Source organism: Podarcis tiliguerta (assembly GCF_965153285.1).
Source record: "Podarcis tiliguerta genome assembly, chromosome: 13".
NCBI classification, from domain to species: Eukaryota; Metazoa; Chordata; class Lepidosauria; order Squamata; family Lacertidae; genus Podarcis; species Podarcis tiliguerta.
Window position 1 is genome coordinate 14,771,245 of NC_139546.1, and position 12,227 is coordinate 14,783,471.

At 45.0% G+C, this 12,227-nt stretch overlaps 1 protein-coding gene across 1 annotated transcript in view; it reads right to left on the reverse strand.

The window, feature by feature from the left end:
- The window catches only part of WNT3 (Wnt family member 3), a 43,526-nt gene extending 37,528 nt beyond the window's left edge, over window positions 1–5,998 (reverse strand). The window contains exon 1 of the mRNA XM_083407928.1: window positions 5,832–5,998. Within this exon, the coding sequence (XP_083264054.1) occupies window positions 5,832–5,911 (80 nt within the window). The 5' untranslated portion in view covers window positions 5,912–5,998. The remainder of the gene's footprint in view (window positions 1–5,831) is intronic.
- Window positions 5,999–12,227: the final 6,229 nt, after the last annotated feature.

Below are 12,227 nucleotides of genomic sequence, written 5' to 3' on the forward strand. Positions count from 1 at the left end.
TCAAATAGAGGGCACAGGGTGGGTAGGAGTCTTCAAGGTTAGGAGGAGGGGTCTAAATCTTGTACATACGGTGGTACCTCCGGTGACGAACTTAATTCGTTCCGGAGGTCCGTTCTTAACCCGAAACTGTTCTTAACCTGAGGCGCGCTTTCGCTAATGGGGATTCCCGCTGCCGCTGTGCCGCTGGCGCATGACTTCCGCTCGCATCCCGGGGGCAAAGTTCACTACCCAGAGTTAGTGGAACTCATAACCCGAATTCGTAAGGAGGACGGTACGTAACACGAGGTTCCATTGTACAGTAGTACCTCGGGTTAAGTACTTAATTCGTTCCGGAGGTCCGTTCTTAACTTGAAACTGTTCTTAACCTGAGGTACCACTTTAGCTAATGGGGCCTCCTGATGATGCCGCACCCCTGGAGCACGATTTCTGTTCTCATCCTGAAGCAAAGTTCTTAACCTGAGGTACTATTTCTGGGTTAGCGGAGTCTGTAACCTGAAGCGTATGTAACCTGAAGCGTATGTAACCCAAGGTACCACTGTATTTAGTTTCAAGCTTAGTCCTGTGCAACAGCACAGCTGTCAACTTTTCCCCTTTCTTGCGAGGAATCCTATTTGGAATAAGGGAATTTCCCTTAAAAAAAAAAGGAAAACATTGACAGCTATGATGCAACAGGCTGAAAGCCCTGGGGTGTGTGTGTGTGCACATGTGTGCATGTTCAGGTTATATGTGCTATTTGTACACAAATTTAAATGTTATTAATGTGGACAAGAACAAAGTCATTGAGTGTGCACTGGTTTAAGTAAAGCTTCTGTGGTCTCTGGCCTATAATTTGTGTCTTGTTTTGGCTCTGCTTCCTGACCCTGGCATTGTCACCTTCTGCCTCCAGGAGAAGCCTTTGACCTCTGACCCCTGTTTGACCCAGACATGGCCTAGGTTCATAGAGAACATTGGTACAGTATATCCTCCTGCTTGCAGGTCGCACCTTCGGCTGTGTCTACACATTTTTGCACTCATCCTTGGGCTGAATTCTGCAAGGCATGAGAAGACTGCAAGCACATGCCTTGCTACCCTTTTTTGCTCCATGACACCCTAGGTCAAATCTCCCTTTTCTTTTCTTTTTAAGACAACAACTCCTAGAAAGACGTTTCCAAATTGTTTGGAGGAGCATGCACCTTGAGCAGTGGCAATACCATTCCCGCCCCCCTTCAGCCTACTTTATTGATGATTTTATTCTGTGAACTGCCCTGACATCTTATAATGAAGGAGTTCTAAATCAAATAAATCTAATACATAAAGAAATGATTTGGGCTGGGTGTGGTCACAGAATTCAACACATTCGTTGCGGAATGATAGCACCGTCTGAACGGTTTTGCCCAGGAACTGGGAGCTCTGTTTTGGATAGAATCATAGAGTTGGAAGAGACCACAAGGGCCATCGAGTCCAACCCCCTGCCAAGCAGGAAACACCATCAGAGCACTCCTGACATATGGTTGTCAAGCCTCTGCTTAAAGACCTCCAAAGAAGGAGACTCCACCACACTCCTTGGCAGCAAATTCCACTGTCGAACAGCTCTTACTGTCAGGAAGTTCTTCCTAATGTTTAGGTGGAATCTTCTTTCTTGTAGTTTGGATCCATTGCTCTGTGTCCGCTTCTCTGGAGCAGCAGAAAACAACCTTTCTCCCTCCTCTATGTGACATCCTTTTATATATTTGAACATGGCTATCATATCACCCCTTAACCTCCTCTTCTCCAGGCTAAACATGCCCAGCTCCCTTAGCCGTTCCTCATAAGGCATCGTTTCCAGGCCTTTGACCATTTTGGTTGCCCTCCTCTGGACACGTTCCAGTTTGTCAGTGTCCTTCTTGAACTGTGGTGCCCAGAACTGGACACAGTACTCCAGGTGAGGTCTGACCAGAGCAGAATACAGTGGCACTATTACTTCCCTTGATCTAGATGCTATACTCCTATTGATGCAGCCCAGAATTGCATTGGCTTTTTTAGCTGCCGCTTCACACTGTTGGCTCATGTCAAGTTTGTGGTCAATCAAGACTCCTAGATCCTTTTCACATGTACTGCTCTCAAGCCAGTGATTCTTGTTTTTTGCAACGCTGATCTTCCTGCGACGACTGCTCTTCGCATTAATCTGGAAACACCACTTGTCCTTCCCGACTAACTGCCTGAAGCTATAAGCCCTTGCAACAGCTCTCTCCGGTTTGTACAGATCGGAACACACCATTCGATTCACGTCAGTGGAAGGGTGCAGAAAACCTCCATTGGATTGCACTGACTATGCCTAGTCTGTTTGCCAACAATACCACTTAATGGCAATTGAATGATGAAATATGCAGCAGCTAACACATCAGATGTGTTAACGGAAGCCAATTAGGACAAGCAGAAACGACAAAGCAGCAGGTAGAAAGTTAGCGAGATAAATCGTTTCCTTATAGCAGGGATATCTCTACTGTACATGCAGGCAGTTCGTATTAGAGGGTGAAGCTAAATATCTTTCTTGCCCATGCTGCTTGCATTTTGCACACATTGCCGTGTATCCCTCCCCCAGCACAATCCTTGCCTCATCCCCAGAATTCCAGGCAAGTTGGAAACTGTGCAAACATTCCTGCTCTTTTCTATTTTCCTCGTATTACTGCCACTCCATCCTTGCTTCCCAGAACCACACCTCCAAACAGTTCCTCTAGAGAAGGTACCACCTGCACCGTGAATTTCAGACTTTGCAGCTGGAATAAACTGGATACTTTTAACCCGACAAGTCTAAATTTGGCCCCATATCCAGAACTGCATTCCTAATTACATTATTTTTCAGATTGCTGGTTAGACCGGAGAATTAGGGAAGCATCATTTGTTTGCTTGTTTGAAACAATGAGGTATAGGCATTTTAAAAGGTAGAAGAGGATTGCGACCCTCCCAGCTACCTGGGTTTAAAAGTCTGTGGCTTGCTGCTGATCTATAGCTTCCACCTCATTGCTGAAATTGAGCTAAGTAATTTATTTAAATACTTGCCAGCATTTGTGTTCTTTCAGATAGCGTTGCTCAGTGTTTGTTAAACCGCCAAACCGTGAAGGGGCTTGAATGGGTATGTTTCAGGCTATAGAATCTGCTTCTATCGCATTGTTTGAAGGTTGTATTAGGCTGCAATTCTATACACACTTACCTGGAAATAAGTCCCATTGAACTCAATGGAGCTTACTTCTGAGCTGACGTGCATGTGGTTAATTTACTGTCTAAGCTCTTCCCAAATGTATTTATCCTGCGGGGGAGTTGCAAGGGGCTCTCTGGCTTGCTCCAGATTTGAAATTCAGCTCTTTGCAACCCACTTCTTAATATCTGGTGAAAAATGCAAGGTGGAGGAGCTAACACTTTCTACCTGGTCTCTCCAATGTGGTGCTCATGGGCACCACAGCACCCCCAGACACCCTCCCGGGCTCATGCCAAAGCTCTATGTCTCTCCAAATTTTTATTTTTATATTGGGGGGGGGGGTTGGCTTGCTGTTGCTGCTTTTTTCTTCTCCAGGGGGCAAGCACTGCCTTTTTTTTGTCTGTGTTTTATTTGTTTTGGGGATGTGTACAGGTGTTTCAGCTGTTTTGTCTGAACGTCACTAGGTTTTCTCCTGGGAAATGAGTATTTCGCGACCTCCGCAATACTTTCTCCCAATATTCTGAAAGGTTGGGGAGCCCTGCGTTATGTCAGCCGAAAACAATAAACTGGACTGGAAGGGGAGGGAAGTAAAAGACTAAAAAGCAGAAAATATCCAGCAAGATTAGAGTAAAAAGATAGACCCAGGTTTAGAACATACATATCAGCTTGTGACAAATGTACACTCAGGTTCAACCGCACATTAATGTACTCAAATCTGCAATCACCTTTAAACGAAAAGCAAAACAAAGTTTGTGGTCTTAGTACTCAACGAAATTCTTATTGTATTTGCCGCCCTACTTCATAATCGTCGAAGCAAAAAGTTCGATTCAGACAATGATATATTGCCTCCCTGAAATGGTTGCTGACCCTTTAAAAACCGATCTCCTAAAATATGTTGACTGCAAACCCTGTTAAATTACGTATGTTACGTCATCTAGATTTTCGGAACCAGAGATTTCATCCTTTGTTTTCTATGAGGTCATTGAAGATACCCCTTAGTGGATCTGAGGAGGTGGGGATAGGTTTTTTGGGGGAAACTATAGGGAAAGAAGGCAATTAATCCCTTCTTATTGCCATTATTTGAGAATGCTAAAAGAACAGATCTCGTCATTGAAATATCGAGATACCTCTTTGTGTTTCAAAAGTGGCTGACTTAATTAAGATTTAGGGGCCTGTTTTAGTCAGAAAACCCAACTGGACTCCCTGAAATCTGTGGTTGGTAACCATCTCTCATTAGCACTTTCTCCAATTTTAACAAAGCTTTTAACTCTGGTGTTATTCAGAGGTGCCCAATAAACAATGCAGGAAGCTGGTTTTATCAAACTGGGGTTAAGAGAGATCTGATTAATCTAAATGAAGGGATGTTGAATTGAAGAAATATCCTGGCTGTGCCCTCAGTGTATGACTCGTGTCCATAGAGCCAGGGAAACAGGCTTGCTTTTGTCAGCATTTAAGTCTCTATATTATTCCCACATTACGAGACAATAATAATATAAAATACTGCCACATCTGCTAAATGTTCGTTCTTCCATGTTTGTAAAATAGGGAAACCAAGCAGAGCTTTACAGTAAACATTGAATTTCAAAATACGGTCCCTTTTTAGCCTATTTCCACAGTCTACTTTAGCTCATTTCTTTGTTGTGTCGGCTTAGAAAGGACTTAAGGAATGAATAATATGAAAAGGACTTTTGAAAGATGGAAGAGGGGCTTCTTTAGGTGTTACTCAAGTTAACATTGCTCTTGTGATTTCTAGTCACATTAGGCTGAGCATTTTCCACCACATATACTTCAAGGAAGAATCTTAACAGATCAGGAGAGAAATTGCCGAAAAGGGATACTGAATTATTAAATGCTGACATCTTTCAATGAACCTTAGATTTGCCTTTACTGTAAGTCTCTGCCCCCCAAAATACAAAGTCTTTGACCACATTTTCTTTAGTGATTATCTTTTTGGTTTGTTGGAGCCTAGAAACAACTCCAGTAGGAGCGCAAAATTGCTTATTTGCTTTTCCGTGCAAAGTGGCGAAGTAAAATTCCAAGCCGTTACAAAAATCTTCGTCAAATCAGAACTTGTAACTTGCTCGGTTTTCGTTAACCGTGTTTCTGTAGCCCAGTGACTTTACATACGACCAAATCATCATTATTAAAGAGAACAATTGTAGCATCGCCAAAGAAAACAGACACACACTACCCATTCAGGTCAAGTACTTAAGAGGAGACTGAAGGATGGTCACATTATTTAAAACGAAAAGACACATCTGACCAAGGGCCTTTTGAAAAACATTGTCAGTATTCCATTGTGGTCCTTGCCAAAACACTTAATAACAATGAATCTGAATTATACTTCTCCCTCTGAGATGCTATCCTTTCATTCAACTGGCTTTGCAACATTCTCGTCCGCTGCTTAAAAATTACATTCAGAGGCGTTGTATGAAACTTACTGAGGGCTGAGGCTGGGAGGCGAACTATCAAGCTATCAATGCCCAAAATTATTAAGAAGCACCTCACCCTTCCAAAGCGAGAAACCTTGCATTAATCATGGGGAAAGTGGGAGAATAGAAACGTGTGAATGAAAGCAGGGCACTAAGAGGGAGAATTGAGGATGTGCAGAGACAGGATGGAGATGGGCGAAACAAGCTGCCCAAAGTTTGAGACGAGGGAGAAAGTTAAGCCTTACCACCAAATGGGATAACCGGCTAAAACCTTGGCATCAGCGAGGAGGAAAGCTAAAATTAATCCGAGCACGTGGTAATCCATTAGTCCAGGCTTGGTGCTGAGGAGAAGACCACTCTCCCCGAAGTTTGCAGAAAAACATTTAAGTACAAAAAAAAAAGTGAATCAAAAAAAACCCAGGCCCTTTCAACCCCCACCCACCCACCCCCACCAAAAGCAGCCCAGGGAAAAGTCTTCCCGAAGTGGGGGGAATGACTTTATGCCTTGTCAGAAACGCACCTCACTGAACCTTTTCCCCCACCCACCCCCGACGATCTACCCAAAGCTTCTATTAAAAAGTGCTGCGCTTTGGGGATGTCAGGAGACAGCCAATCGGATTGCATGGCCTAAGGTAAGGGATGAGCCTATAGTTCAGAGCTGTCAATCATTCCAACATCTCTCTCTCTCTCTCTCTCTCTCTCTCTCTCTCTCTCTCTCTTAACCCCCCCTTGCTTTTGCAACTTTATTCCTACCGCTTGCCAAGGGAAGGGAACAGACAAACCTTGAAAGACAGTTTTCCAGGCTAACAAGATTTCTTCTTTATATATATATATATATTAAAAATCTCCCAGGGATGTGCATTGCATGGCCCATCTGGTGTGACACGATAAGGCAAGCCTCTTGGAAGGTAAGGAAGGGGGGGCGGGAAGGGGGAGGGAGTAGCCGGATTCTGAATTTCGTTTCAGTGCAGGAAAAATGCACTAGATGCAGCTAAATGGCAAAAAGCAAAATTCAGTGCAGCTCGCAATGTGCAGGTCCACGTTAACTAGGCACCGAGTGCCCCATTCCTATTTTATTTAGACGTCTTTCCCACCCTACCTCAAGGGCTCAGGTCTGGGTGAAATTCGGCTTTCGCTCACATTCTTCGCAGGGCACTTTTGAGTCTGAGAAGAGCAGTTCACTGGGGTGAGGAGAGATTCTCGTCTCCTTCACAGAGGTTTATCTCACAACTACGAGTGGCATGGCATTTTGCCCAAAGCAAAAGAATTTTTGGGGTTTGTGTGTGGGGGGATTTTTGTACACTTGATGTCAGAAACTTCCTCTCCCTTTGCGTGCACGTCTGAATGTTGTTAAGGTGCGAGCAAGAAAGAGGGAGACAGAGAGAGGCGTTTTGAAGGAGATGGACGCCAATAGCCGGTGCAGTTTCATGTTAAAAATTGAGCGCATGGAAAATGCCCAAAGCGATTCATATGAGCAAGAACTTTGGGTGTTGCGTGTCAAATGGGTACACAATATGGACTTGCCTTATAAATTCACCGGGGGAGTGTTCTGTACAATTACACTGACTTGGCAGGATAAAGTGGTACAATTCTGGACAGCACCACTTCACTTTGCAAGAGAGAGAGGATGTTTTCTGAATGCTTCCTGGCTTTAAACAGCGACACCCTGGGAGTAGTAAACAAGCGTATCGGAGAGAGAATTATGCTGCACATTTCTCTCTGGCAGCCTGTGGTGTGTTTTTTTCATGCCAGCAGAAAGATTTAAATGAGGGAGAAAATTCAAAAATATGACATCGCCCTCACCTGAATTTTTAAGTTGTCCAGTGCAGAATCTTACCATCTCAGCCAACTTCTTCCTTCTTCCTAACACACAGAATGGGCTCTGAATTATAATATCTGTGGACACACACACACACAAACACACGCCGCTCACAGCCCACACAGAGACATGAGGGCATGTTGTGGCTTCTTAGACCATGTTAGGTCAATCCATGCGTGTGATCTGACATCCAGTGCCTTGCTCCATGTCTTCCGTTTTCAGGAGCCACACTTCAGCTGCAGGAGCTACTCCCTGAGTGAGCCTGCCTAGCCCAATCTCTGCTTGCTTCCCAGCAAATGTGGCCATCTAGGGAGGGGTGCTTCGATTTGAAAGCTGGTCAGAGGTTTTATCCAAATGCTGTCAGCCAGTGAATTCATTTTGGGGAGGCCACTTCATTCTTAATTGATTTTGCACCAGTTATTATCAAATAATCGTTTCGCTGTATCTGCTGCTAGCTGCCTTCCCCATCAAAATTGCTAGGAAATATAAGCCATCGAACCCTTTAAATAAGGGTGACACTAAGGGTGGGTGTTACAGTGCTCATACTGTAATATAACAGTAGATTCATTACATATGAATTGTCCCTTGGTGGATGGGGTTCTGCGCACGACCTGAGCTTTGTTTATTGCCAATTCAATCAAGACTGATTGATATTGATTGCTTGATTGCCATATCTGAGGACTGATGGCTCATCACCAGTAGCAGCCATATGTGTGCATCAAGAGTGACTCCCTTCCGTTAAGTTTTCGGCTTGGCTCCCTTGCAAGAGCGATCTGTAGCTGCTTGCTCCACAAGCACATTTCCATAGCATCGCTTTTGCTCTCTGCGCGTAACATGACTTGGATGGTACAGCTAGATCCGGTGTGTGTCTGTAGATAAACAGATGGTTTTACCTCACAAGCAGGTGGGTACAGCTACAAGACCTTTCGGAGTTCCTACAGCACTCATGGATCATAGGGTGATTAACAAAGTGCGTTTTGTGACAGAGAGTGGGGATTTCAAATTTGATATGCCGCAAGCAGCGGTTTACCACTCCAAAGGCACTAGAGAGCATGCGCAAGTTATGCAGCTCGCTTGAAAAAGAAGTTGTTATGTACTGAGGTTCTCACCCTGGGCCAGCAGGGGGATACTGTAGATAGTTTTCACTCAGGTCCACATATGCAAATAAGGGATTGAAAGTGATGTTCAGTGATTGGATAATTACAGAAAATGGTTACTGTTGCATTCTAGTGGAGCTCTATATAAGCAGGCTGGGTGAACCCTTCAGTTCAGTTCTGTTCTGGCCTGTGAATAAACAACAGCTGTTTGAAGAATCGCTGTGTCTGATATGTTCACCAACAACTTAACAGAAGTAACTTCATAATTTTAAAATCATAATATAAATGAATGCAAGTGACAAGCTGAAATGGTCACTGCAGATTAATGTGAACATATCACTTAACCCCGAATACTTGCCCCCCCCCGAATACAGTGGTGCCCCGCAAGACGAAATTAATTCGTTCTGCGAGTTTTTTCGTTCTACGAGTTTTGTCGTCTTGCGAAGCACCAATGCGTATTGACGGTTTCCCATAGGAATGCATTGGCGGTTTTTTAAAAAAAGGTGCAAGACGTTTCGTCTTGTGAAGCAAGCCCATAGGGAAATCCGTCTTGCGAAGCACCTCAGAAAATGAAAAACTCTTTCGTCTTGCGAGTTTTTCGTCTTCCGAGGCATTCGTCTTGCGGGGCATCACTGTACTTCTTTTTATTTAGCTACTTTATTGTATCAAACAATGTGGTGATTCAACTGTGGTCAATAGGTGCATTTCTGATTTCCTTCTTCCTTTCTTTAATTAGAGGAATAAAGGAACTGAGAGAGACCATATTGGCCTGCCTAGTTCAGCACTGTCTACAACCGGGATCGACAACCTTTTTGGACCAGTGGGTACATTGGAATTGTCTTGCAGGCCGGACACAAAATGGCTGCCGGGGGGCACGGCATAGCACAAAATGGCTCCAAAATGGCTCACTCATAGAGAGAAGCTCTTTACACCTCTCCTCCATTCAGAAAAGATGGAAAGCTGAGTACCCAACCCTGACCTCCAATGAAATGTGGACATGTTTAGGTGTGTGGTGTTCAATGCAAGAGAAGCTGAGCCAATGCAAACAGGAACTGAGCAGGAATTTGTTTATGAAGTACAGTGGACGCTCGGGTTGTGAACGTGATCTGTGCAGGAAGCACGATCACAACCTGCAGTGTTCACAACCCGCAGCGCCATGTGTGCACATGCGTGGGTTGCGATTTGGTGCTTCTGCGCATGTGCAAAGGGCGATTTAGCGCTTCTGTGCATGCGCAAGTGCCGAAACCCAGAAGTAACCTGTTCCAGTACTTCCGGGTTCGGCACGGTGCGCAACCCGAAATTGCCCAACTCGAAGCGTCTATAACCCGAGGTATGACTGTATCCCATTTGAGGGCAAAAGGCACAGGCATCTCCCAAGTGCTTTCTGTGGAATGAGAGTGGCGTTGGGATCACCTTGCAAAAAAAAAAACCACCATAATGACAGACAGCCTAAAAGTAAAATAATCGTCATAATAACAGCGCTTGTCTCCAATGTGCTCCTCGTGGGGTTCCCATCAGGGCATTTGGCTCATCACTTTGGGCAGGAACTATGTGGACCATGAAAAGACCCAGCAGGAATCTTTATTTATCTTCTTTTCAGGACACCACAGATCTAGTTTGAACGTCCAGCGAGCGAACCCCATGCCATTGCTTCCAGGGGCGCACAAGCAAATTTCACCTCAGCCATCCTGTTGCTGCCTGGCTCAGGTAAGAAGGGTCATGTTTTCCATAAAGCTGACTAGCTCTCAACTCCTGGGCTTAAATATATTAGCTATGTTGTTTCTCTCCTGCAGAAAGCTCTCTCCCCCCCCCCAACCCTAGGAAAAAGCCAGAGTGGAAATGGCCGGTGGATTTTGCCACAGGGCGCATGACGCGTCCGAGGAGAGTTTGCCTGTACTTGTCCCGCATTCTGCAGCATAATCAGCCGGCTGGCCTTGCAAAGGTGAAAGCCATCTCCGAAGCAGCTGCCTTGACTTCCACGAAATCTACCCTGAGGGGGAGAGTTTTGCGCTGGTTTTGGAAGTCAGGTGAACAATTAGAATGCAGGCAAAGGAGTGATCGGTTGTGTCTAGGAGAGTCAGCAGAAAACAAAAAACTCCTGATCCGAAAAGCCAGACAGGAAGAGGAAAGGGCACAGCCGGAGGCTGTACTATGCCAGCTTGTCACATTCAGGAGATCAGGATGACAGGGCACAAAATCTGACTCTTAAAACTCAAAAAGATGTAAAACCATCTCCGATGAATTGGGTTGGGGTCCTATTTAGCTCAGCAGAGGTGACTGACAGTGCATAGTGCTGATTGGCCCCTGCAACCACCACAAAGGAGTTTTGCAACTTAATTTTAAATTTATTTATTGTCGTTTTTTTTTTAAAGAAAGCAAAGAGGAGATATTTAAATAAATAAAAAATACAGCATGAACAGGACATGAGGACATAGGAAGAAGAGTCCATCGGGCCCAGCATCTTCTCAGAGTGGCCAACCGGGTATTTCCAGGAAATTCAGGGAATGAAAGCAATAAGAGCCCTCCCTGCTGTCGTCCCCCGACCTCCGGGCAGCCAATATTCAGAGGAAGGTTAAACTGTAAACGTAGCTTTCATATCTCTGCTATATTCGAAAGGGATCGAAATTCTGTGCTGGAGAAAAGTTGAATGATATGGCCTGCGTTGTTAATTCTGTAGCTTAAGAAAAATTACAGGGGTTCTCTTGTTTTGCATATTTTCTTGGTAATTTAAGCTGCTTTGCATACTTTGGTTTCTGTTTCTGCTAATCATGCTAATCCGTTAATCACGGGGATAGCGAAGGAGCTTCGCAGGCCACTGCAGTGAAGTGGCTGACAGATAGATGAGGCATCATTCGCTAGGAAGTTCCCTCATGGAAGCATCCTATTCATTTCAATAAACCTTTTATTATTGTTGTTCTTTTTAATATCATAGCTTTCCGTTGATTACATCCCATATTTAGTCACTGAGATGGTGGCAGGGATGTTGTTTGGATTTTGTGCCCCGGACGTTGAAATAAAATGGTCCAGTCTTGGTTTGAAGAAGGAGGATTCGGAGTGGGTCACTTTGAGGAAGAATTTGAGCAGCCATATTGAAGAGCGAATGTAATGCTGTGGTTAACATTGAAGAATCGGGAAGCTCGTTTCCCCCCTCATCCCTGTCATAAAACTCACTCGGTGGCCAGGAATGGAGACTACCAAATGTTGCTTGACTCCTTTCAGCCACAGCAGGGATGATGGAAATTGTGGCTCAGAGGAAATAGCTGTGTTGGTTAGAGCATGGTGCTGAAAACGCCACGGTTGCAGGTTCGATCCCCGTATGGGGCAGCTGTGTATTCCTGTATCGCAGGGGGTCAAACCAGATGATCCTCAGGGTCCCTCCCAATTCAACAACTCTATGATTCTAGGATGCAGGTTCCCTATCTCTGCCTCAGACAAACCGCTTTGCCTCAGACTGGGTTAAACCACAGAGCCTAGGACTTGCCAATCAGAAGGTCGGCGGTTCGAATCCCCGCCACTGGGTGAGCTCCCGTTGCTTGGTCCCTGCTCCTGACAACCTAGCAGTTTGAAAGCACGTCAAAGTGCAAGTAGATAAATAGGTACCGCTCCGGCGGGAAGGTAAACGGCGTTTCCGGGCGCTGCTCTGGTTCGCCAGAAGCGGCTCAGTCATGCTGGCCACATGACCCGGAAGCATGTACGCCGGCTCCCTTGGCCAATAAAGTGAGATG